Genomic DNA, 26647 nt, shown 5'->3' on the forward strand with positions numbered 1-26647 from the left:
CTAATTGTCACCAGCTCCCCATCCCTTTAACTGGCATGGTGTCCTCCCGGCATTTTTCTACCTTTGGCTGATGCATGCGCATTTACATTTTGACTTTAGCGCTCAGGAGTTAGGCTGGGATATCCTCCTTTACCACTACATCCTACTATCACAGCGATTGCCTATGGGGTTGCTGTGAAAGCTTGTAATATGGTATTGCGTGCTTTTTTAAAAAATACTAAATAAACAATCCACTGCTCAGAGTAGATTGGTAAATTGGGGCCTATTAAAAAAAAAGAAATTCCTCCATTTATTAAGGTTGCAGCATGTTTTATATGTACATCGTAAAACCACAGGTAGGTATCAAATCGCTTTGCATTAACACTGGTCCCCTTGATGGTGATCGGCAGGTCAGCGTCGTACATGCACGCCAGCATTGTGATCTCACGCCAACAGTGTGAATCATCATATCGATGAAGCCCTGCAGCACAGCTGTGAGGCAACACCTCCCCCATCCCGACACAATGGGGCCCGAGCCTTCTGTCTGCAAAATACTTGTGTCCAAGCTTCAGTGGCTTTCAAACTATGCCACAAAATGAACTGTGGGGTCACCCACAGTTAAGGGAGTGCACAGCCAACGGACTGAATGTCTCAAAACAAGCTTTTCATAGATAAACGTGAACAATAGTAACAAATGCTCAAAGGCAACAAAGTTCATTTAGAATTATCAGGTTTAGTCAGTATTTCAACAATAACTCATGTACAAATAATTACAAGCATTATTTGCATACCACTTATCATGGGTTTAGGCAAAACAATCTACTTTTGTATAATCGTGTGAAAACATAACATTGTACATAAATATTTGACTTCGTGTTAATAATATGCTTTTTCAAAAGTCCCAATGCATTTCAGGTTTACTACAGAAACCCTTCGTCAGGGGAAGTTAATTCCATGAATATGATGATCTTCACAGGTAGAGTGGCACCCAGAGGAATAACAAGTCTCCCCCAGAGTACCCCACCAATACCACTTGGCCTGGATTTAGGAAGGAGATTGGTTAGTGACCGTGCCCGACTAAGGCCTATCCTTTATTGGAGACGGCTTTGGACGACCCCAGAGATCAGACACTATGCTGATGGGTTTCTAGCCCTAGTTAAATCGGATGTATTTCATAAAATTACATGGTTGAAGATGCTCAGGGATGTTCTTGCTGAGCTCGGTCTCTCTAATCTCTGGGAAAATCCCCTTGGGGAAGTATTCCCAAGTAAAAACACTATTAAGGCCATATATTGGGACCATATAGAACATAAGCTCTGGAGGAGTACACATGCAGGAACAATGAGGGGTAGATTTATGGAAATTAAAATGAGACCTGCACTGGAACAGTATTGGGACAGTATAACTGTTCCGTTAGATAGGAAATTATTCTTCCAGTTAAGGGCAGGTTCTCTCCCCCTGAGGTCATTGACGTGTAGTTGGAGGAGCAGCAATAGCTCGTGTTGCCCGGTATGTGGAGCCCCCAATGAAAGTATTATTCACTTTTTATTTTTGTGCGAGGCCTATGCAAACCCAAGGAAATTATGGCTGGCACCTGTTTGTAGAAATCTTGGGGTACTAAGCGGTATAGAGGGGTTGAGAATCATTTGTACCTCCACTGAAATGCCCATTGTAGTAGGAACAGCAAAATACTTGGGGTGGGCATGGTCTATTAGGCGGAGGGCCCTACCTCCTAACATGTACTAAATCTTAAAAATAAAAAAAATATTCGAGAAAGCTTGCACAAGTTATTATTAAAATGTATTTTATCTATATGAAATATGAATTTTAATTGTAATGTGTTTTAAAATGAATGTAATGTGATTTGAAATGTATGAATTTTTAATTTCATGTTTGTGCTTTTATGAGTGTATAACTCGAATAAAGCTTTTTCAATCAAGTAATCTAAAATGCAACAATCTGCAGTGAATGTACTGCTTTACATGTAGGATTTGCACCCAAGTTTGTGACTGGTGTGAATTTCATAAAAACAGAGAAGGGGATGTGCTCAGGTGCATGGTAGCAACCAGACCAATAGTATATAGTATAGTAAGTTGTAGAGGAACACCTGTGAAAATAGTGTCTAACTTTAAGTAAAATACGTGACAAGAGTGTCATAGCCCAAAGTAAAGGAAGTCAACGAAAGAAGTAAACGAGAGAGGGCTTGCCTGGAATATTCTTACGAGCTGCCGTGTTAGGCAATCTTAAAGATACGGCTAGAAACTTGAGGGTTTCTGACAACCTGCAGGAAATAACGTAACCGATATTGGAGTACGGGTTTATAACGAGAAAAGAGTTAAGGACAGGCGGTTAGCGTGGGAGGCTTACCCGAAACCAGAGGGAGTTCTCGTCCGTCAATACTCGGGACGAGAGCTTCGTGGAATCTATAAAAGAATAGGTGAAGCACCGTTAGTAAACTGGTGCGTTTATAGTGGAACAGCAATGGAAATGACAAAATAACACATATTTTTAACATACCCGAGGTGGGGAGTCGTAAGGTAGCAATACTCGCCGGAGCTTCCAAACGCCGAGGACGTGTTGTGTTCAAACTTTCCCAGAATGCTCAGCAGTTTTAAAGGGGCCGTAACAGTATTCTTAATGCCGCGGAAGTTGATGTGAAACGATATATTAAACCAGGTAGTGCGGTTGTGTATAACTCAATTAAGAAGTGATATAAATAGTGTGTGTTGGAAATTATACTCAATAAACAGATTGGAGGTAAACACATGTGTTGCTTGTGACTTGTGTTTACAGTCTATACCAAAATGAGAACTATCATACGTGAAAGCGACGGAAAAGTGAATGTAAAGAAGTGAAAAGGCAAAGGATGTTTGTGAGAAAGTAGGTAATAGAAGAGGCCAAGAAATAGTGTGAAACCAAGGGAAAAGAGGGACAAGTGCAAATCCTGTACAGTTTCAAAAATAGCTAAATTTTTCACTTGTAGTATTATTACAGAAAACATAACATTTCATAATGGTCGTTGAGCCCATTGGGGGCCAACGTACATAGTGCTTTTATCCAGTGAGTTTCTCTTCGTGCTAAGGCAGTATTAATGTCAATACCGAGATTGTTTCTGAGGCTTTCAAGAATTGTGTAGCGTAATTGGGGTATAGTGTGACCCACCTTGTCCCAGTGTACTGCCAATGGAGAGGTAGTGTTTTTGTTCCTGATTCGACTCTTAGGCTCTATAATGCGTGTCTTGATTTTCCTGCTAGTTCTACCTACATATACAAGGCCTCAGGGGCATTTAATCGCGTAAATAACTTGTTCAGTGTTACAATTGGATGTATGTTTCAGTTTAAGCTTTTGACCTGTTTTCGGGTGCATAAAAGTGTCGCCTTGAATCACATTACTGCATTGGCCGTAGTTGTGGCATTTCATCATTCCCTTGAATGCTTCTAGAGGTTTTTCTTCCTGAGATTTTAACATTTTGCGTACATTTTTGGATCTTTGGTGAGCAAACAGTGGAGGTTCAATGAAAATATTTTTGAAATCAGGTTCATTCTCAATGATTTACCAACGTTTTTTAATTATTCTTTTGATGAGGGGTGCCTGAGTGGAGTTTTTCAACACGAATACCTCTTTTTGTGATGGTGTTCTAATGGAGGTTTGCAATAAGTCCTTCCTTGATTTTTTCGCTGTTATCTCTTCTGCTTGGTTGAGTATCTTCAAGGGGTAACCTCTGGCTTGATATTTACGTTTTTGATCTTCGATGTTACGTTTACATGATTGTTCATCAGACGTGATCCTTTTTATGCGTGTAAATTGGGAAGTCGGTAAATGCTTTTTCAATGAGAATGGGTGTGCACTTTTGAAATGAAGTGCGCTATTTACATCTGTTGGTTTTGTATACACTGATGTGCTTAAGCCTGCCACGGTCTTTCGGATTTCTATGTCCAAGGAGTGTATTTTTTCTTCCTGAATGTTGTATGTGAACTGTATCCTCGGGTTATGTAAGTTCAACAGTTTGATCGAATCTTCTAGTAGATGTCTTTGGCCTTTCCATATGACTAGGATGTCATCAATATATCGGAAAATTGACACTGCATTGTTTTGCCATGTGGGATTGGTGAGCATATGTTGATGTTCGAAGTAGGCCATGAAGATGTTAGCATATGAAGGGGCTCCGGGAAAGCCCATGGATGTTCCCGTCTTCTGTAAATAAAATTTCTTCTGCCAAACAAAATAACTGTGGTACAGAGAAAAATGTAATAATTCCAAGAGAAAAATTGCTAATTCAGGTGGTATGGTGGAGGCCAGCAATCTCCACTCCACTGCCTCTAAGCCTTCATTGTGCGCTATTGAGGTATATAAAGCCACGACATCTATTGTGCACAACAGAGTGTCTTTGTTCACCAACTCGCCAATTGCATCCAATTTTAAGAGACAGTCTGTGGTGTGCACCTGCACCACCCCTCATTGCTTTCAAATTATGCTGACACAAATTTCGGACGCTGTGCCCTTGATTCCTTCAGCTCTAATGCTGGGCTCCCACCCCACCTGTGTTGTGACCATCTCATATGTATTCGCTGGAAATCCTTTGAGAATTCATAATAACATGGAAGGAAAAATGATCTTTAAAAGTCAGTAGTTAGCCGTAAGAGTGCTTTCGTGGAGCAAGCTGTTTTGGGGCCGATTAACCCCCGTGTTAGCAACTGTGCAATTTTCAACCAAAGAGTTCTGCCTCCATAACATCAGTGCTTCATTACTTGTTGTTAATAGTACTTTAAAATACACACAGTAGGCGCTCCCATCCCAGGCCCATAAGGGTATATCACTCTCGCCTCCTGCTATTGTCTGTTTGTTTTATCATTCTACCTCTTATGTGGCGCGTGCATTGTAATGTAGGAGGGTCTAATTCACATTTCAATATTAAACAAATTTATCGGATATTACATTTCTCTTAGATGGATTGTATACAGAACGTAATTATTTTGGTTTTCATTGCCGCAGATTTAAATAAAAATAAAAATTTCTGGCTCAAAATTCAAGTGAACCCTATCAGTTTTGCTAATTCTTGGTTGAGGTCCCTTCCTAAAATTATTTTGTCGTTTAAAAAATCAAGTCTTCCTATTTATGCATGTTACCAGTGTTTCATTGTTGGTTTACATTTGCTCTCAATTATGGTTCCCTGCTTCTAGGGTTGAATGCATACACAAATTTAACTCCCTGCAAACGCCAGCAAAATGTCTCTGCTGCGGCAGAATTTGATGAGCTGCTGGCTATATGTGCCCAGTGAGAACAAAAAAAAACAATCATTTGCAATGCAATAGGTCTCGCATTAGGAAAGTTTGAGTTGTTGGTATTGTAAATGACAATTTTTATATTTGTGTTGGTTTTGAAATTAGCTAAATTAATAGCTTTGTCATTTACAATGCCAATAGTTTTAACTTTCGCAAATGTGACACCTATAGCATTTGTAATGCAATATGTGTTGTATTTACGTGACTTAGATGTATTGATATTACAAATAACAATGGCTTATATATTTTTTAATAATTAATACTTAAATAAAAGTTATTGTAATTTATAATGGCAATAGCTTAAACTTTTGTAAATAACTTTTGTGAAGAGGATGTTCAGTGTATTTTATTGTGACGAAAATCCAAGAACAGAAGTGAAATATTAACATCTTTTTGTGACATTTGTAATGAAGCTTGAAACATTGAGAGAACATATTTGAACCAGTTGTTGTTGAATGGTTGCACAGATTGATGCTGTGATGGCGCTGAGTGATGTTGTGGTGGCGACGAGTGATGCTGTGGCGTTCAGTGGTGCTGTGGTAGCGCATAGTGATGTTGTGGTGCCCCTGAGTGATGCTGTGGTGGTGCTGAGTGATGCTGTGGTGATGGGATAGATAGATAGAGTGAGGGCGATAGATATATAAATAGAGTGAGGGCGATAGATAGATAGAGGGAGGGCGATAGATAGAGGGAGAGAGGGCGATAGATAGAGGGAGGGAGGGCAATAGATAGAGTGAGGGCGATAGATAGATAGATAGATAGATAGATAGATAGATAGATAGATAGATAGATAGATCGATAGATAGATAGATAGATAGATAGATAGATAGATAGATAGATAGATAGATAGATAGACAGAGTGAGGGCTATAGATAGAGGTGTAGAGAGAGGGGTGTAGAGAGAGAGGGGTGTGTAGAGAGAGGTGTAGAGAGAGAGAGAGAGGGGTGTAGAGAGAGGGGTGTAGAGAGAGGGGTGTAGAGAGAGAGAGGGTTATAGAGAGAGATGGGTGTAGAGAGAGTGGTGTAGAGAGAGTGGGGTAGAGAGAGAGGGGTGTAGAGAGAGAGGGGTGTATAGAAAGAGGTGTAGAGAGAGAGGGGTGTAGAGAGAGAGGGGTGTAGAGAGAGAGAGAGGTGTGGAGAGAGAGGGTGTGGAGAGAGAGGGTGTAGAGAGAGAGGGGTGTAGAGAGAGAGGGGTGTAGAGAAAGAGGGGTGTAGAGAGAGAGGGGTGTAGAGAGAGGGGTGTAGAGAGAGAGGGGTGTAGAGAGAGAGGGGTGTAGAGAGAGAGAGGGGTGTCGAGATAGAGAGGGGTGTAGAGATAGAAAGGGGTGTAGAGAGAAGGGTGTAGAGAGAGATGGGTGTAGAGAGAGACAGGGTGTAGAGAGAGATGGGTGTAGAGAGAGGGGGCTAGAGAGAGTTGGGTAGAGAGGGGGGTGTAGAGAGAGAGGGATGTAGAGAGAGGTGTAGAGAGAGAGGGGTGTAGAGAGAGAAGGGTGTAGAGAGGGGTGTAGAGAGAGGGTTGTAGAGAGGGGGGTGTAGAGAGGGGGTGTAGAGAGAGAGAGCATAGAGAGAGAGGGGTGTAGGGAGGGGGGTGTAGAGAGAGAGGGGTGTAGAGAGGGGTGTAGAGAGAAGGGTGAAGAGAGGGGTTGTAGAGAGAGGGGTTGTAGAGAGAGGGGTATAGAGAGAGAGGGGTGTAGAGAGAGGGGTGTAGAGAGGGGGGTGTAGAGAGAGGGGTGTAGAGAGAGGGGTGTAGAGAAGGTGTAGAGAGAGGGGTGTAGAGAGAGAGGGGTGTAGAGAGAGGGGTGAAGAGAGGGGGATGTAGAGAGAGGGGTATAGAGAGGGGGCTGTAGAGAGAGGGGTATAGAGAGGGGGTTGTAGAGAGGGGGTGTAGAGAGGGGGTGTAGAAAGAGAGGGGTGTAGCGTGGCCACTATTTTAAAGCTTAAGGCATTGTGCTCAAAAGTAACCGGATTTCGTCTGCAGCCTTTATTTTAATATATTTAGTTTTGTAGTAATGATGGCACACTGCGGTTTAACTTTAAATAATTAAAGCTAAAGCGTAGCGTACTGCTATTGATACAAAAATAAATACATGGAAAGAAATGTGTCCTCTGCCCGCTTTTTTGTTCAATTTGTTTAATTTTGAAACAATGCAGCACGCCACGTTTTAGCTTAAAATGTTTCAAGCTACAGTGCGGCGTGCCATGATTGTTTCAAAAGTAAATAACTACGATAAACAAGGGAGTGTAGAGAAACGAAGAAGGCGGAGGGTGAACGAGAGGGGCACTATGACAGAAGATAGAAGAAAGGATAAGACGTGAAGACAAAAAAGGAGATGAAAGCGAAAGGGGGAGGAAAGAGGAGGAGCTGTGGATGGTGGGAGAGATAAAAGCCACAAGGAGAAACAAGTAAAAGTTGGGGTACTCGAGCTGGAATTAGAGAAAGAACTAGTCTAGAATGGAGACAGCGGAAGAATGGCACAAGGAAGGAAAATAGAGGCATGGGGTAGAAACGAGCAGAGATCAGTGAAATGAAGTCTTACAGAATGTTATGTTATGTTATGTTAAGTGTATTTTTGAGCGCACAGCTGCCCCAGCGAAGGGGCGTCCTGTGAGAGCGTGTGTGGTTGGGTTTTACAGCGAAAGTAAGACAAGCTCTCGGCATTTCATGGCGGGGCGGGGGAGCGGATTTCTTTGAAGTCTGATGCGGGGACGGGGGAGCGGATTCCTTTGAAGACTGATGCTGAGGCTCACAAGCCAAATGGTGTGCTATGTGCACGCGCCCGGCTCACATGCACTCTAGGCAATCCGCCTTTGGGTGCACTTTTGAAAGCCCTTACTTTAATATTACCAAGCATCCCTAAAGGGATGGCTTAGGCGAGACCTAAAAATGATTGGCCTTACCTTTCAGGAAGTGCCAAGAAGAAACTGGAATGAAGCTACAGGAAACGGAAACCCTACTCCCGAATTGAGTCCTAAACTGCCAGCTCATGTTGTTTACCTCTGCTTGGGTATTGTAATGATGTGTTTGTTGTTAGTTCATTTTGGCTGGCTTGTTTTAACAGCAGTCCGTGCGGCCTCCAGAGGGCTCCATACACGCTGCAATACCGGCCTCATTATCGCCCCACTCTTTACCCCGTCCTTGTTTCTTTTTGCGACCACCTATGCTGTAGAGGAGAAAAGTGCTCAATTTTAAGTGCAGACTTAACTATAAACCCAAAACAAACATATTATAGGTATTTCTAACCCACGACAATCTAGGGTAACCTTAAACCCCAAAACACTCTCTCACACACTATGGGTACTTGTAACCCAAAGTAATACAAGTTATACCTAAACCAAAACGTTCCCACAAGCGCAGGAAAACTCATAAAAACATAAGACACATCACATGGTCATAACTGAAAGGAAAACAGACAGGATATCTTTAAACCAGAGACATATGCTGGACTATGGAATTCAGAGAAACTAGCACAGATATGACACACTCGCAACAAACGACAATTCAAAGGGTACCCTTAAACCAGAGTGTGCACACAGTCATTACCTTAGATTAAATTGGAACCTTTTAGAACCTTTATACCCCCTTGAAAATGGTAGAACATATATTAAAATAACAATAATTGGTACAAAAGTCAGATAAGAATGATGACCATCGTTTTAGTGAGCGATTTCTCACCCGAACACAAATAGCACATGTCACCAGAATGAGTCCCCTTCAAACCTGAGTGTGCTATCATATTTAACAGGGCCATCTTTTCCATTAAGGCAACAGTCTGCCACGCTTCACGAAAAGACCTTGCGTTGTTCAAATAACTGAGATAGCTTACTCCTTGTATAGTCCCAGAATCCGCTGTGCCAAAACGTTTCTTTCACCAAATTGTTTCTGTCTCTTCTTATTCCGGGCATAAAATATTGCGTGGTCCAGTAAGTTGATCGTACAGCGTGGTTGGCGGCAAACATACAGGAGAAAGAGAAAAGAATATGAGGCCGCCCACCACAAGATGGTGGCACGCAACGCACGTCGTGCCGGGTGGCTCTCGGTACGTCAGGGCAATAGGCATCCGAAAGCAGGCAAATGACGATGAAACCATGACGATAAAGAGAATCCCACGAAGAAACTTCAGGTAAGGTCACGCACGGTCTACTCAAGGCACGCAATTCTGTGCTTTGAATCCTAACATGGCAGTTGATCATCGCAATAGTACGGATGTTACAGCAGACTCCATCATCAATAAACATTTTGTCAATACTCACAAAACAAGTTGGTGTGCACGTTAGTAAAATATTTTCCGCCACGAAATCACTTGTCCTAAATATCCAAGACGTGTATATGAGCTTTACAACGCTCTGAGGGTTACCAGTTTTCCCTGTACCATTCACTGCTGCCAAAAATACTTCTTAAGCATGAATAGACTTAGTGCTCATCTCAAAATATAAGAAAAACTATACACTCTCTGACAGTTAACAGGACTGAGGGACCGTTCACATGGAACGAAAGTACTTTACAGCTTGAAGCCTCCGTACAACTCTATAAATGTGAGCTTAAACCAAGTAGTAGGCTTGCCAAGTGTTACTCTTTACAAAGGTGTCAGTTTTTCTCCAAAACCTATCACTGATGGTGATATCTTGGTGCCAGTTGCAACTGCCAGTCCACATAACCGATTGAAGACACAGTAGGCTCAACAGTAATAACATCAGGAACTGGCAGGCCCAGACTAGGTGGTGGAAAATAACCAGGTCACAGATGATTTCCCAATGCAGTCACTCTGGCCAATACAGAGAAGGAACTGGCACCTTGCATTGTGGGCGACCGATGACAGGGTCACTGGTGGGGCATTTGGGGTGCCTAGTTTCTTCAAATCCACAAGCTGCAATTCACTTACTTGAAGTTCCTTTAGTTCCTATAATTTTCTAATTCCAAAAGTCCATTTCAGTAGCACTCAGGTTCTTTGAATCGTCGCCAATGTTACAAAGATGAAAGATGCGTAGACCAGGTGATGTAGATAAGTTCCCAGCTCTATTCACAGGATCACTTCTTGGTTACAGGTATAAGATATGAAAAGTAAGATCCTTTAAAGTGCCCCACCAGGAGCAGGCTCTTCACTGGTCAGCCCATCCACACCAACTGATTCACTCTTCCAATCCAAACACAATCAACATTCCATCTGACCTCTTCATAGGCTGAGCAGCAAAGGAGAGAACTTCTGTAGGGAGAGTGCATTGAGTAAAAGGTACATTACAACATATTTATTTATAGAATGTATGTGGGTGAGGGGTCTGGCCTGATCAATGAGCCAAAAATGCGCCTGATGTATCGGCATCTGTATATGTTCTTTGAATGTATGCCAATACTCTATCATGCAAATGCGTTCACGAAGTTCAACATAGGTAATCCTAGCCTCCTGCAGCCTATCAGGATTCTAAACCGCAGCCCGTTTAATGACATCTCTTCTGGCCCCCCCCCCACAGCCCCAATGGACGTGCCTCTAACCACCATCTTGAAGGCCTACCTCCAGAATCTTCAGAGAAATATGCATCAATGCAGGTGGCAAGTGTTTCCCTAAACATCAGATCTTCTAGCAATGCGGCTGCAAGTGGCAGGTGGGGATCGGGGCAGGCACTCAGCACCCACAACAGTTAGCAAGCCACTCCTCTCCTGCCCTGGAGCAGGACCACTCACCCGCCCGCCCACCCTAACCAAACCCTCTGCTTTCACGCAGTGCGAGAAGCAGAAACATAAAAAGGTATTTATAATACCATTTAATGCAGTGGGCTGACTCTCCTCCACCTACATGGAGGAGCCACCCCGCTAGTGTGGCCCTTACAGCCCCAGAACCCCAATAGTACCAGCAAATCAAACATATACATCGCTAACTGAGAGATCCGGCAACCACTCCAGCCCATGAACTGTCGGAGCTATCCCATACACTGGAGCCGCAGGGGGCCACCTGAAAAGTAAAACAGCATTGCATTTTAATTACTCACTCCATTTAACCTAGTAAGTTGTGTTTTAGTTAGGCCAGGGGAGAAATGCTGCAATTTTTACTATGTACACGTCTCCCAAGTTGCCTTCTCTTATAAACAATGGCTTTTGGCACACATTTGTTGAATGACAATCCAGGATTAGTTTCTCTGAAACTACATTGCTTAGATATTCCACTTAGTAAGATCATTATCATGACACCTTGAACATCACGTACAAGGCCTCGACACACATTGGGCAAATGTTTTTATTTGTTTTTATCCATAATGTGATGCATCTATGAATAGATCATAACAATTTTGGCCTGACTAAGGTCTCGGCTCGAGAGCAAGGATGCATTTTTTAAAATTAAACAAGCATTTCCTGGTTGGGGCAGAGGAGCACTTGCTGTCATTGCGAGGTCACTACATGTTGAAACCTCAGCCCAGCTGCTTGCTGATCCCTCTGAGAGAAGGGATGTCTAACCTGTGACCAAGATAGAGACCTACATTATTTCCCTTCATGTAATGGAGATATATATTGTTTTAAATGCCTGCATATATACATTGTTTCAGCAATATGGTGGAACTGTTCATTCTGTTTGCTGTCCTTATATTGCTCATCACTTTTATCTGCTTCTGTCTATTGATCATTGTAGCACATATATTCTGTACAAGAATCACAATGGTTCCATAAATATTGAAAAATGCCATTCTGTGTATTCCTTGTATATGTCTCTGAGAAGAGGAGGGCACAAGTTACTGAGTGAAAGGGTTTCAGATCTGTTACCACAATCCCTGGAGGGTTCAGGGTTGTTATGTTCTGTGGTTGTCGAAATCATTTGCTACCTGTCTAGATTTAGGGGTGCTTATAGTGGCACTGTGGGTCAGCTAGTCTCTAAGACAACATATCCTGTGTGGGTGCAAAGAATGAGACTGGCTCCATTTGTTACGTTTATGTTGCCCAACAAACATGCAGTTCCTACTGGAAAGTGGGGAGCTACACAACATGGCACCAACAACGTTGGTAAAATTGGTGCTTATATAATTGACCGCCTGTGTAGCTCTATCATGCTTTCTCAGAGACCCCTGCTTACCTCCTAATCGGAGACGTCGGTGGTGGTAGGGACTATCCTCCTCAGCTGAGTAGGTAACCCCTATGTATTGGCTGTAGGTTGTTCAAGCATGAACTCTTCAAATAATCTATTTTCCATTCTGTTACCCTCTCTGTAAATTAATTTTTAAATGATGTCTTTGGAAGAAGGTCCAGCAGCACTGAACTACGCTGAGAACTGAATGCAATTACACTGAATCTAATACAAGATAGTCATGCAGCTACGGGTGGAGACATTGTCTTCGTGATTGAGGCTCACAAAGAATTTAGGACAGAGGTATTCTAATCCTGGGTTACATTCCAGGCTGAAAACGGCACCACATGGTTATTTCACACTTACAAACAGGATGAAGTACCAGAATATTAGACACCATACGAAGAGATAGAAATAGCTCTAACCTACCAAGAACTCATAATTGGTTTAATGGCGCATTCCTGCACACAACAACAAATGCTAGATTTGGTCCTCTCAGCAATGAGGAAGCAACATGGCCAGTCTTAGCCAGCTACACACCACATCCTAATGTTGATAAATTATCTATGCAGAGGTGCAAACACTATACAAAGATTTAGTAACAATATACAGATGTCTGACACAGTTTGCTATGCAACACTTAACACTGTGCATGCTGCTTTCTGTACAACCTCAATTGGCTACCTCAGACATCAGCCCACAGCGCTAAATGGAGTCATGGGAAAAGTTCCCATCAGACTGGAGGAGATTCCATTCTCGATTGCACAAAAAACATGTCAACTTGAGGTGGTATTTCCCCATACTGGCCCACAGGAAAAACACAGAATATTATTAATTTGCTTGCCAATGGGGATGGCTCCCCCTGTGGACGACTGCATAGCCTGGGGTACTGTCTTTGCTGCAGTATATACCAGAACACATCGTACAATTTCATTGGCTGTTTTACCAGAAGTGCTTAAACAGATCCAGATTGAGTACGGGGCAGCACCTGCCCTGAACTTGGGGATGAAATTAATGGGCAATTTTGTATCAGTATCTGCCATTATGTTGAGTAACATAAATAAGGAAGCAGCAGCGTTGGTTATATGCCAGCGCATACTGTATTTGCACAGCAGGAGGGTGAATTAACCAAAATTATCGAAGAAACCTATGCTGTGCTAGAGATAATTTTGGAGCCAGACCTGGTAAACCACAATTAAAGAGTAATTCGGAAAAGGATAACTGTAAGCAAGCACCCGATTCTTCTACAAAGAAGAAGTGGGAGAATAAGAAAAGCAAAGATAAAATTAAGTAACCGGGTTTATCAACTCAACAGGAAGCCACTGAAAAATGCTATAACCTGCAAAACCGTGATAACATTAGACTGCCTGACAGATATCAGGATACTGATACACGTTCATCTCGTTCCTTTCAGGAATTATCCGAAAAATGTTTGGAGAGTGGCAGGTGGTCAGAGTGCAGATTGGAAGAGTATGTGAAACTGAAGAAGAAGGACTCATCTGACTACATCATTAAACAGGAGTAATAATAATAATAATGGTTGCAATTTGTAAAGGGTAAACATATCACCTCTTAACGTTTAAAGGCACTGGAGGCCGTTGAGGAGATTAAGTGAACTATAGGCCAGAGTCACATGACGCTGAGCTACCGCCAGTGCTGGGGATCCAACCATGAGCCCCGCGTTCCTGAGCCAGCTGCTATGGCCGCTTCGCTACACCTTTCCACAGGAATAAAGCCAAAGCCTTCCAATCTTCAATTCAAAAAGAAGAAGGTGGCCAGACTTAAGGTCAGGCATACCCCAGATATTGAGGACTCTGCTTCTGAGTAGGAATGGGCAGTGACCATGCTTGGCAGCGTGGCAGAAGTCACAATAGTTCGCCAGAACCTGGTGGATTGTCTGGTGGGAGTAGCGCTGTGTGAGTATATCACGGTGGAAACACTAGATAGTAGGGTAAGTGTCTCACATAGTTTATACAAAATACAGCTGCAATTGGATTGGGGCATACCCAGAAACATAAATGTTCTCTTTTCGGAGTACTTAACCCAAGGTTACGATATTCTTTTGACTGAAAATGATAGGCCACCTGATTTTGTAATGGAAATTGCCTAAATGTGGAAACTGTACTTTTACCTGTTTTTTCCGACCTCGTTCCAGGTAATCAGTTAAACACTCATATGCCAAGGAGTGGGCATTAGACTAGCTCCTGCGTTATACTGCAACCATGTTGGGTGGGATAAGAGTTCCCCTTGTCATGAAATACCACTGAGAACAACCCCACAAACTCAAAGATAATACCCTATTAAGCATGAAGCTAACAAACAAGTACGAGGAATCCTCCAACAACTTGAATACCAAGGTGTAATAGAAAGTTGCATCTCATCAATGAATAATCCCTTGTTTCCTGTAATGAAACCCAATAATTCATAACGTCTAGTATTAGACTATAAACAAACAGCTTCTTGAGCATTTGCAGTACAAAATGCACGCAGATTACGCAGAACGTGTGAAACCATTCTATGACTTAATATGTCCAGACTTTTCCAGTACCCATTGGACTCCGGAACACACAAATATCTTACTATCTGTATGAGCTGACATGATAACTTCAAACACCACGAACCTGGTGATCCACGTCATCCGTGGGACACCTACGTTACATTTAATGAAAGTGACATAGTACTGATTGCACATAAATTGCATTAATACACCAATGCTGAACAGCAGAAGAAATACTGACAGCGGTATGAACTGATGTGGTGAGAGAGCAAGCCCTGGCTGAGGAAAAATGCATCAGTGTCACTACCCCAGTGCCGACCTTGGAGACGGTCAACAGAGCAAGTGTTCCAAATGCTAAAGCATTACATCCACAATGGATACAATGGGCTAACTTGCTCACCGCAAAAGATGTAGTCTACAACTTTAACTCTACACTACAAACACAAGCTTTTTTGCAGTACCAACAAGTACATCCTCTGCCTAATGAAATAGGGCCTCTACAATGCTATGATTACATCATATACACTGATGGTTTTGCCCAACCTGCTGTAGGGACAAAGCACCAGTACTCAGCAATTTGCGTTATTGTGAAAGGGCGCATGCACGATGGAGAATCCCATTCTGAGAAAACCTACTCGCAGACACTTTGGGGTCCATTAGGATGTAGGGCGGATTGCCACTGCCCGCATGGCATTGGCAATTCGCCCTACATCCTTCCCCGCCCGCCACCCATTTCCCCTGCCATATTAGTATGGCGGGGGGACCCCGGCGGATGGAAAGACTGTCCGCTGGTTTTCCCCCGGTCGACCAGTCGACCAGGCGGAAAATGGGCTATCTATGGTGGCGGTGTCTGCTAGACACCGCCATCCATATTAGCATGGGCAGCGGAGCATGGCTTTCCAATGCGGAGACCCCGCTAAGGAAAGCCATGCGGAGTCTGCTTTCAGGGGCCCGTTGCAGGCCCTCAGGGTATTGGGGGGGTGGGAGGTGCACATGGGGGTACCTATGTTACCCCCCCTGCATTGTCATGGCCATGGTGGCAGGCACCTCGTGGTGTCTGTCACCTTGTGTATGACAATGCACACAGTCCATTCCCAGCATTGTGGCGGGCGGTGCTGTGAGCACCACCCACCACAATGCTGGGAATAGAGGAAGCCGCCGCCACGGTGGCGGTGGCATCCTAATTGCAGGTGTGGGACTGCTGCACCGCTGGCGGCCGGTCCCAGCACCGCTAGGGCGGCGGGCGGACTTTAGTCCGCCCGCCATCCTAATCGGCCCCTTTGTGGCTGTACTGCGCCGTTAGCTGAACTTAGGGCTCTAATACTAGCATTGGAAAATAAAGACCCCAAATTCCCCACACTCATAGTGTGTAATTAGTATTACTGTGTCCAGTCTTATAATGTATGTCTACATTATTGGAGCCAGAAAGGATTCAGAGACTCAAATGGCTGCACAATCAAGCATAAGATGTTTTGGGAACAGGTGGGCAAAGCTCACAAATTGCTTGCCACGGACGCATGTGATACACACATTCAGTCATCAACGCGCTAACATACACGTTGCAGGGAATTCCATGGCTGATGAAGCCGCAAAAGCAACTGTTTGCACTGCTGCAGTTGTTGCAATCACTCTTTTAAGTACGAGGATAAATAGAGACTTCATGGTGGCTGTCAATGCTGCTCTCAACACCACCCTTTTGCCGAAAGGCTTTCCACACAAGTACTCTCACAAGTTAGATGCACAAAACATTCCATATGCTCACATTCCTGGAGTGGGGGACAAAGTAATACCAAACACTGATTGCAGGATGGATTTGATGCTCACTGCCCATGAGGGTCTAGCATCTGCACATGCAGGGGTGGGTGCCCCAATTCGATTAGTGCAGCAGCTCTGCTGGTTGCCCGGTCCTTTCAAACAGTCCAAGGTCTTTGTCCTTAAATGCAACATCTGCCAGCAGATAAAGGCCAGGGTTCCACCGTGGTGCGTCCACCACACACCTCTACTACTTTCAAACAAGCCTCTGACTTGTGTTTATTTGGACCATTGTGGTTTTTGTCATCAGATGGGTCTTGCAAGTACATCTAGGTAGCAGTGGACCCCTGCTCTCTATTCCTATGGGAATGGCCACAGCGGTCGGCTGCACCCAATCAGTTTTAAAGGATCTGCAAGTCTTCATCGGGACTTATGCAGTAAACACAATACATTCTGGCCAGGGTCCGGCATTTAGATCTAGGGCTTACAAAGTTTGGGTGTGACCCTGCGTTTCTCCTCCCTATACCATCCTGAGGGAAATTTGGTTGTGGAGACAAAGAACTTCCCCACCTATCCTCCCCGTTCTGCGAACTGATTTCAACGGTTAAGGATATCCCTTCAGGGCCCTAGTTTTGTGCACCAGTGGTCAGTGTCTTGCATGGCTCTGCGTTTCTGGCGCGGAAAGGTGTGTACAGAACAGGCAGCAGCACACGCCGGCGGCGGCTAAGTAGCTGCCGTAATGTCATAGCGACGACACAACGCCAACGACGGACGCGGAGCCGACCAACGCCACCTTCTGACGCGCTGAGGTACTGCTGATGAAAAAACTTTCCGGATCCAGTCTGACGCCTGGGGGTAATTCTAAGGTAAGGAAATTCTAAGGTAAGGAATCTATAACTAACTAATGTTTCTTACAGATATATCGTTACTGAAGGTAAGTAACTTGTTCTTTTAGTCTCGTAGCAGGTTGTGAATAAGTATGGGCGGAAAATCCGTTACGCTCGCGGATTTTGCGGATTTTCGATAAATTCGCAATCCGCGAGATTTGCGAATTTCTCGCAAAATCCGCAAATTCGCACGCAGCGGATTTTTTTTTTCTTGGTGATACAATTTTGCGGCGAGCGGCGTTTATCATCGTTTGCCGAGTTGTTTTTCTCGATATTTTGCGAGTGCTGCGCCATTTTGGATCTTGCTGTGTGATCCCGCGGGAATTTGGCGAGCGCGATTACGTCATCGCGGCTTGCCAACTTGCACAGCGAGAGTTTGTCAACGCGAGTACGGCGAGATCACGTCTCGCGGTACTTCGCAATTGCGAGATTTGAGATGCGGCGAGCAGCAACAATCTCGCACAAGCGAAAATATAAAATTAGCAATTCTGCACAAGAAATCCACCAGCAAGCAGCATAAACCTTCTTGAAATGATGATTTTTATCTGAATAACTCCTTAGGTTGACATTTGCCTGCACTTTTTTAGCGAGGAGTCCATTTTGGGGAGGCGGGGAGGGGGGTGGGAGGAAGGAAGTGCCCCACAGTCTTCAACTTCCTGTTCCTGTCCAGCAGGCTCCTCCCAGTGCTTTGTCCATCTCCTGGTCACTTTTCATTTGGATCTGGAGCTGGAAGGATTACTTTTTGTGGATGCTGCTGGATATTTGGATTTGAGGCCTTTTTGACTTTCTTTGGATCACTGTTGGATTAGAAATTTTACAAGTAAGTTTGTTTGGGGCATTACAGTTGCTGCAACTACAATTTTGGAATTTTCGATTTTTGGGCTGTTTTGGGGCCTTTTGCACAGGGGTACTCAGTGGTGGGTGGACTGAGTCTTTCTGTGGGTTGTCTTGAACTTAAACATCATGGAGGGCATGGATGGATTGGGATTGTGCTGATTTTTCAGTGATTTTCGTTTTTTGGGGCTGTACTTGTGGCCTTTTCACCAGGGGTATTTGAGTCTAGCATGGGCCTAGTCTTTCTGTGGGGTGCCTTGAACTTAAACATCATGGAGGGCATGGATGGAATGGGATTGTGCTGATTTTTCAGTGATTTTCGTTTTTTGGGGCTGTACTTGTGAGTTGTGGCCTTTTCACCAGGGGTATTGAGTCTAGCATGGGCCTAGTGTTTTTGTGGGGTGTCTTGAACTTAAACATCATGGAGGGAATGGATGGAATGGGATTGTGCTGATTTTTCAGTGATTTTCGATTTTTGGGGGTGTTCATGGGGAGGGACAGGCCATGTGGCTGGGGGCCATTTTGAGTGCTGCTACAGGCCCTGGCTATGTGCATGGAGGCAAGAGGCCATTTTGAATGCAGGCATTGTTGTTAGGCCTGCAACCATTTTGCCTACTTTTCAACCTTTATGCCCAGGGGTAGTGAGTCTTGCATGGGCCTAGTCTTTCTGTGGGTTGTCTTGAATTTAAACATCATGGAGGGCATGGATGGAATGGGATTGTGCTGATTTTTCAGTGATTTTCGTTTTTTGGGGCTGTTCATGTGGCCTTTTCACCAGGGGTATTTGAGTCTAGCATGGGCCTAGTCTTTCTGTGGGGTGTCTTGAACTTAAACATCATGGAGGGCATGGAAGGAATGGGATTGTGCTGATTTTTCAGTGATTTTCGTTTTTTGGGGCTGTACTTGTGAGTTGTGGCCTTTTCACCAGGGGTATTGAGTCTAGCATGGGCCTAGTGTTTTTGTGGGGTGTCTTGAACTTAAACATCATGGAGGGCATGGATGGAATGGGATTGTGCTGATTTTTCAGTGATTTTCGATTTTTGAGGGTGTTCATGGGGAGGGACAGGCCATGTGGCTGGGGGCCATTTTGAGTGCTGCTACAGGCCCTGGCTATGTGCAGGGAGGCAAGTGGCCATTTTGAATGCAGGCATTGTTGTTAGGCCTGCAACCATTTTGCCTACTTTTCAACCTTTATGCCCAGGGGTAGTGAGTCTTGCATGGGCCTAGTCTTTCTGTGGGTTGTCTTGAATTTAAACATCATGGAGGGCATGGATGGAATGGGATTGTGCTGATTTTTCACTGATTTTCGTTTTATGGGGCTGTACTTGTGGCCTTTTCACCAGGGGTATTTGAGTCTAGCATGGGCCTAGTCTTTCTGTGGGGTGTCTTGAACTTAAACATCATGGAGGGCATGGATGGAATGGGATTGTGCTGATTTTTCAGTGATTTTCGTTTTTTGGGGCTGTACTTGTGAGTTGTGGCCTTTTCACCAGGGGTATTGAGTCTAGCATGGGCCTAGTGTTTTTGTGGGGTGTCTTGAACTTAAACATCATGGAGGGCATGGATGGAATGGGATTGTGCTGATTTTTCAGTGATTTTCGATTTTTGGGGGTGTTCATGGGGAGGGACAGGCCATGTGGCTGGGGGCCATTTTGAGTGCTGCTACAGGCCCTGGCTATGTGCAGGGAGGCAAGTGGCCATTTTGAATGCAGGCATTGTTGTTAGGCCTGCAACCATTTTGCCTACTTTTCAACCTTTATGCCCAGGGGTAGTGAGTCTTGCATGGGCCTAGTCTTTCTGTGGGTTGTCTTGAATTTAAACATCATGGAGGGCATGGATGGAATGGGATTGTGCTGATTTTTCAGTGATTTTCGTTTTTTGGGGCTGTACTTGTGGCCTTTTCACCAGGGGTATTTCAGTCTAGCATGGGCCTAGTCTTTCTTAGGGGTGTCTTGAACTTAAACATCATGGAGGGCATGGATGGAATGGGATTGTGCTGATTTTTCAGTGATTTTCGTTTTTTGGGGCTGTACTTGTGGCCTTTTCACCAGGGGTATTGAGTCTAGCATGGGCCTAGTGTTTTTGTGGGGTGTCTTGAACTTAAACATCATGGAGGGCATGGATGGAATGGGATTGTGCTGATTTTCAGTGATTTTTGTTTTTTGGGGCTGTACTTGTGGCCTTTTCACCAGGGGTATTGAGTCTTGCATGGGCCTAGTCTTTCTGTGGGGTGTCTTGAACTTAAACATCATGGAGGGCATGGATGGAATGGGATTGTGCTGATTTTTCTGGGGTTTTTTTCGATTTTTTTGGGGTGTATAACTGAACTGATGTTCCTCTGTCTTCCATTGTTTTTAGGTGCACAAGACTCAAGAGAACCACCAGTGCCAGGAAGAAGTCCTGCAGCGGTGTGTGTGTGCAGCATAACGTCACGCGGCGTCACGTCTGGCCTCAGACAACTCTACAATTTGTGCAACTGCGGCCTGCTGTCTGACCTGCTCTGAAGAAGATGGCCCCAGAAAAAGGTCTCCGTAGCTCCTCTAGCAAGAAAGTTGCTAGTAAGGAGCAGAAGAAGCAAGTTACCAAGGAGGCTGGTGTGCCAACCGCCACGTTTTTTGGGAGCAAAAAAAAAAGTACGCCTGCAGCAGCAGGATCTGCTGGGGACCAAGCTGGGAGCAGCACCCCCGCTCCATTGGGTTCAGTGCCTCCACCACCACGCCAACTTAAGTCAAAGCCCTTGAGTGCTTCAGAGCCAGTCAGTGTACTTCTCCAATCACCATCGACCAGTGATGTTGGCTCATCGCAAGAAAGTAGCAGAAATGTCCCTGAATCAACACAGCTTGTTGTAAGTCATCTGACAAGTGTTGAACAACCACAGCCGCAACAACAACACCATGTGCAAGTACAAGCCCAAGTACATGTGGAAGGAAAGGCAGCGCAAGGAGATGCGCAAGCAGAGGTGCATGGAGGGTCACAAGTGCCCACAATAGTTGTTCCTCCCGACGTAGGGGCACATCAGGAAATCGACAATCAAGGCGAGGTATCATTTGAGGAAGCCATTCCTCTTGATGATCATTCATTGTCTTCCACGCCCCTAGCAAGGAAGAGATCAAGGGTGAGGTCTACATCTTCTTCAAGCACACCTCCTTCTGATGATCGGGATGAAGATGGGGAACCACCAAGGCTGTCTGAGAGTGAGGCACACCATGATCTGACAAAGATACCTAAGCGTAAAAGGAAGGTCGTCGAAAAACTCATACCTATGGAGTGTGATGAGGCTCAACAAGAAGTGACGCATACTGCTGCTGATGAAGCCCTTCACGACGACGATCCAGTCATCATAATGGTCACTGCAACCCCAGCGGGCATGCAGCAAAGAGACATTTTGACCCTATCCCGAGAAGCTGCTGAGCGTGATGATGATGTCGACGAGGAGACAATGGAAGAAACACCACAATCATTGGAGTTAACTAGTACACCAACACCTACCGCTTCCATATTTCTTAGTCGCCAGAAGGGACCTCCATCCACCTCGACCTCAATTCGTGGTGGTGAAAGTGCAAAACGTACTGAAGTTCGGCAATCCACATCCTCCACTTCATCTGGCATTAGCAGCAGGACCACCACCACCAGTATCGCCGCCTCCTCCGGCCCCCAAAGACATTTCAAGTCTGCAGTTTGGGACTTCTTTAGTGTTTGCCCAAAAAATGAAACCGTAGCCATTTGTAGCATGTGTAAGCTTCGAGTTAGTCATGGTAAGTTGGGTTCCAACTATGGTACCGGAGGCCAGAGAGGTCATCTTGAAAGAAAGCACGCTGTCAAATGGTTTGCGCACCTACAGGCGATCAAGGAAGCCCGAATTGCACGTAATGCTGTTTCATCTGATGATGACGAGGAGGAAGAAGACGTGTCAAACCCTTCACTTACACCCAGTACCCCTGTCAGCAGCACACCCCATGTGAGCCACACTAAGAGTGTGGGAGAGAGTGATACACCATTGCGAAACAGTTCATCAGCTAGCGTAACTGGGTCGAAGATATCATCATCATCCCGTAAATCTTTGGTCCAGGGCAACATTAAAAAGATGTTGTTTACAGAAGCGCAATATGAACGCAACCACCCACTGACGCGTCTGTATAACACTAAGCTGGCTAAAATGCTAGCTCTGGACCTTCTCCCTTTTTCTTTTGTAGAAGGGGTTGGTTTTCTAGAATTAGTGGCAGCGCTCTGCCCTAAATGGAAGGTTCCTAGCCGGTTCTATTTTGCCCGAGTTGCGGTTCCAGCACTACATGAAGATGTTTTGAAGGTGATTGGGGCAGCTTTGCAGAAGAGTGCTGTTCACACTATACATCTGACAACAGACATGTGGACCAGTGGCGCAGGCGCTGATTACATGTGCATCACTGCACACTGGGTCTCTTTTTCAGGGGCTAAAGCAAAGCTAAACACAGGTGTTGACACGGACATTGTTTTTAAAGCTGCTCGGAAACATGCAACACTAGCCATGTTTGGTTTGGAGAAACGTCACACAGCAGAAAACATTTTGGATGTCTTTAACACAAAGGTCCTTAACTGGCTGTCCCCACTAAAACGCCAGGTTGGTTATGTTTCCACGGACAATGGCGCCAATATAGTTAAGGCCATGAGGCAGGGTGACTATTTCAGAGTGCCGTGTTTGGCATATAAACCTGGTTGTCCAAAAATTCTTGGGTAATAAAGGCAGTGCAGCGTACAGAGTATTGGACACCTGCCGAAAAATGTGCAACCATTTCAGCCATTCTTTTAAGGCCCGGAAGCAGCTGAGGAGCCTGCTATATCAACGTCAAATGCCAGTGAAAGCACTCATCCAGGAGGTGGTAACACGTTGGAACTCAACCTTCTACATGCTTGAGCGTCTGTATGAGCAGTATACGGTACTCGATCAATATTTCTTAACAGAGGGTACAGCTCAGGATGACCTGAGGATGGGTGCAGCGCAATGGAACATAGTTCAAAGCCTGACACGCATGCTTCGTCCTTTTGAGTTCTTCACGCGTGCAGTCAGCAAGGAGGACTGTAATTTGGGAAAAGCTATCCCATTGTTGTACATGCTGGAGGACCAACTGAAGGAGGTGTGTTTGAAAAAGATGTAAAAAAACAAGACTCTTTTGTTCTGGCTGAGAAATTATTAGAGCTCCTACAAGGTGATGAACGTCTTAAAAAGATCCACTCAGAAGAGCATTACATTTGTGCTACTATTCTGGATCCACACTACAAAAAGGCGCTGGCAGGCCAAGCATTCTTTCCTTTTGATGATGAACATGTTCCAAAGTACAAACATTGGCTAGCCTTGTCAGCCAAGAGGTTTGAAAGAGAACGGCTGAAAATTGAAGGAAATGGCAGTACATCAGCAGGCCATCCCCAGTCAAAACAATCCACTTCTGCACCTGTGGCTGTGGCACAAGTGACCTCTCAGCCGTTAAAGACACCGGCAACCGGATCATCTGCACCAGACACAGCAGAAACATTGGAGGCTGAAGAGGATTGGCTAGCTCTGCGTGGGTTTGGTTCTCAAAAGGTCAGAGGCACAGCAAGAGCTAAGCAAAGTGGAGGAACCTTGGATGAGGACCTTGAGTCGATGGTGAAGGACTATCTGAATGACTCAACAGAGGTCTATGTTAATTCTGACCCATTGGCGTATTGGCATGGGAAAAAAGAATTGTGGCCACAGCTCACCAACCTGGCTTTAAACTACTTGTCTTGCCCACTCGCAAGCGTGTCTTCTGAACGTGTTTTCAGTGCTGCTGGTGGCATTGTAACTCCCAAACGGAGCCGCCTCTCGCCCAAAAATGTGGAGAGGTTAACAATGATCAAGATGAATCAGCACCTCATACCACCAGATTTCAGGGTACGAGAAAGCGCGCCGGATGAAGACGACGTGCCAGCAACATAGATGAGGGAATTTCTACTCTGTCAGGTGACACTGAGCTCACCCTGCCTGAATTCGCAGAGTATGATGACGAAGCCTTATTCTCATTCCTGGACCGTGATACCGAGCCCTGAAAATGAGACAACGAATCAATAACTTTCTTTTTCGTCCTTATTCACTTTTATTCCTGTGTGTCTGTCTTTCTTTGTTGTGCACAGTTAATATATTTCAAACTTTAATCAGATAATCACAAAAACAAGCCCATCAGCAGAACTGTCTTCACTGGTTTGCTAATTGATTTGAAGTTGCCGCAGTCTGCATTCCTCAGGTTCACAAGTTCAGAAGAACATGCTCCTCTATCCTCCTCCTCCAGACTCCTATTTCCATCAAACCAGAGGGCTAGTTTACGCCCAATGAAGAAAGACTCAGCACGTGTGGGGGTGTTGTTCTACCTCTTTGCAGGTGAGTTGACGGCGCTGGGGCCATTGCTTGGAAGCTCTAATACCGGATAAAAGTGGTTTGGACCAAATCCCAGGCGGAATTTTTTTTGTGTTTTTGATGACTTGCTTGCCTTTGAGGTGCTTTTAGGGGGGGTTCCGTCTGTTTGTGGGTGAGTTTCGTGGTCTGGGAGCACTGCTGGGACACTCTAATCTTGATTGCATTTGCTTTTCAGGAAATCCGTGGTGGCAACCCCGACTTATGGCCAAGCTACGCAGCGCGTTTGGACCGAAGGCCGAGAAATATTGCAAGTATGAGATTTTGCTTTTGGCCTGTTTGGGGGTGTTATGCTTTTTGGCGGGTGGATTGGCGGGTCTTGGGGCATTCCTGGGAAGGTCTAATACCGGGTAGAAGTGGTTGGGACAAAATCAAGGCCGATTTTTTTTGTTGCTATTTCTGACATTTTGCTCAATGTAGCGTTTTCGGGGGCCTGTTTGGGGGGCTTCCCGGTGTTTGTGGGTGGGTTTCGGGGTCTGGGCGCACTGCTGGCTATATATACTTTACTTTGCAAGAGGTTTGAAGCAAATCCATGGTGGCAGAGGGGAGTTAGGGCCTAGCTGCAGAGTGCGCGCGGAGTGATTTGGGAAATTTGGGAAAAACTGACAAAGTCCCCATTTTTGTACTTTTGCTCTTTGGCTGTTTGGGGGTCTTCTACTCGTTTTCTCCTGGGTTGACGGCGCTGGGGCCATTGCTTGGAAGCTCTAATACCGGATAAAAGTGGTTTGGACCAAATCCCAGGCGGAAATTTATTTGTGTTTTTGATGACTTGCTTGCCTTTGAGGTGCTCTTAGGGGGGGTTCCGTCTGTTTGTGGGTGAGTTTCGTGGTCTGGGAGCACTGCTGGGACACTCTAATCTTGATTGCATTTGCTTTTCAGGAAATCCGTGGTGGCAACCCCGACTTATGGCCAAGCTACGCAGCGAGTTTGGACCGAAGGCCGAGAAATATTGCAAGTATGAGATTTTGCTTTTGGCCTGTTTGGGGGTGTTATGCTTTTTGGCGGGTGGGTTGGCGGGTCTTGGGGCATTCCTGGGAAGGTCTAATACCGGGTAGAAGTGGTTGGGACAAAATCCAGGCCGATTTTTTGTTGTTGCTATTTCTGACATTTTGCTCAATGTAGCGTTTTCGGGGGCCTGTTTGGGGAGCTTCCTGGTGTTTGTGGGTGGGTTTCGGGGTCTGGGCGCACTGCTGGCTATATATACTTTACTTTGCAAGATGTTTGAAGCAAATCCATGGTGGCAGAGGGGAGTTAGGGCCTAGCTGCAGAGCGTGCGCGGAGTGATTTGGGAAATTTGGGAAAAACTGACAAAGTCCCCATTTTTGTACTTTTGCTCTTTGGCTGTTTGGGGGTCTTCTACTCGTTTTCTCCTGGGTTGACGGCGCTGGGGCCATTGCTTGGAAGCTCTAATACCGGATAAAAGTGGTTTGGACCAAATCCCAGGCGGAAATTTATTTGTGTTTTTGATGACTTGCTTGCCTTTGAGGTGCTCTTAGGGGGGGTTCCGTCTGTTTGTGGGTGAGTTTCGTGGTCTGGGAGCACTGCTGGGACACTCTAATCTTGATTGCATTTGCTTTTCAGGAAATCCGTGGTGGCAACCCCGACTTATGGCCAAGCTACGCAGCGCGTTTGGACCGAAGGCCGAGAAATATTGCAAGTATGAGATTTTGCTTTTGGCCTGTTTGGGGGTGTTATGCTTTTTGGCGGGTGCGTTGGCGGGTCTTGGGGCATTCCTGGGAAGGTCTAATACCGGGTAGAAGTGGTTGGGACAAAATCCTCGCGGAAAAGCCTTTTGGCACTTTTTGTAACTTAGGGTTCGTTAGGGTTAGCCCTAGCAGCAGGATTGCGTGTGTTTCGGGGTGTTCTAGATTTTTGCAACTGAGTTCTGGGGTCTTAGAGCACTCTTCAGAATGTGTAATTTTGGTTGCAAGTCATTTGAAGAAAATCCATGGTGGGAAAGGGGGGATT

At 45.0% G+C, this 26647-nt stretch overlaps 1 protein-coding gene across 1 annotated transcript in view; it reads left to right on the top strand.

Annotated features, from left to right (window-relative positions):
* The window catches only part of LOC147700347 (NACHT, LRR and PYD domains-containing protein 3-like), a 484040-nt gene that overhangs the window by 183023 nt on the left and 274370 nt on the right, over positions 1-26647 (top strand). Inside the window, exon 5 of the mRNA XM_086936309.1 lies at positions 5591-5619. Within this exon, the coding sequence (XP_086792435.1) occupies positions 5591-5619 (29 nt within the window). The remainder of the gene's footprint in view (positions 1-5590; positions 5620-26647) is intronic.

This window comes from Lissotriton vulgaris, chromosome 8 (genome assembly GCF_964263255.1).
Source record: "Lissotriton vulgaris chromosome 8, aLisVul1.2, whole genome shotgun sequence".
Lineage (NCBI taxonomy): Eukaryota > Metazoa > Chordata > Amphibia > Caudata > Salamandridae > Lissotriton > Lissotriton vulgaris.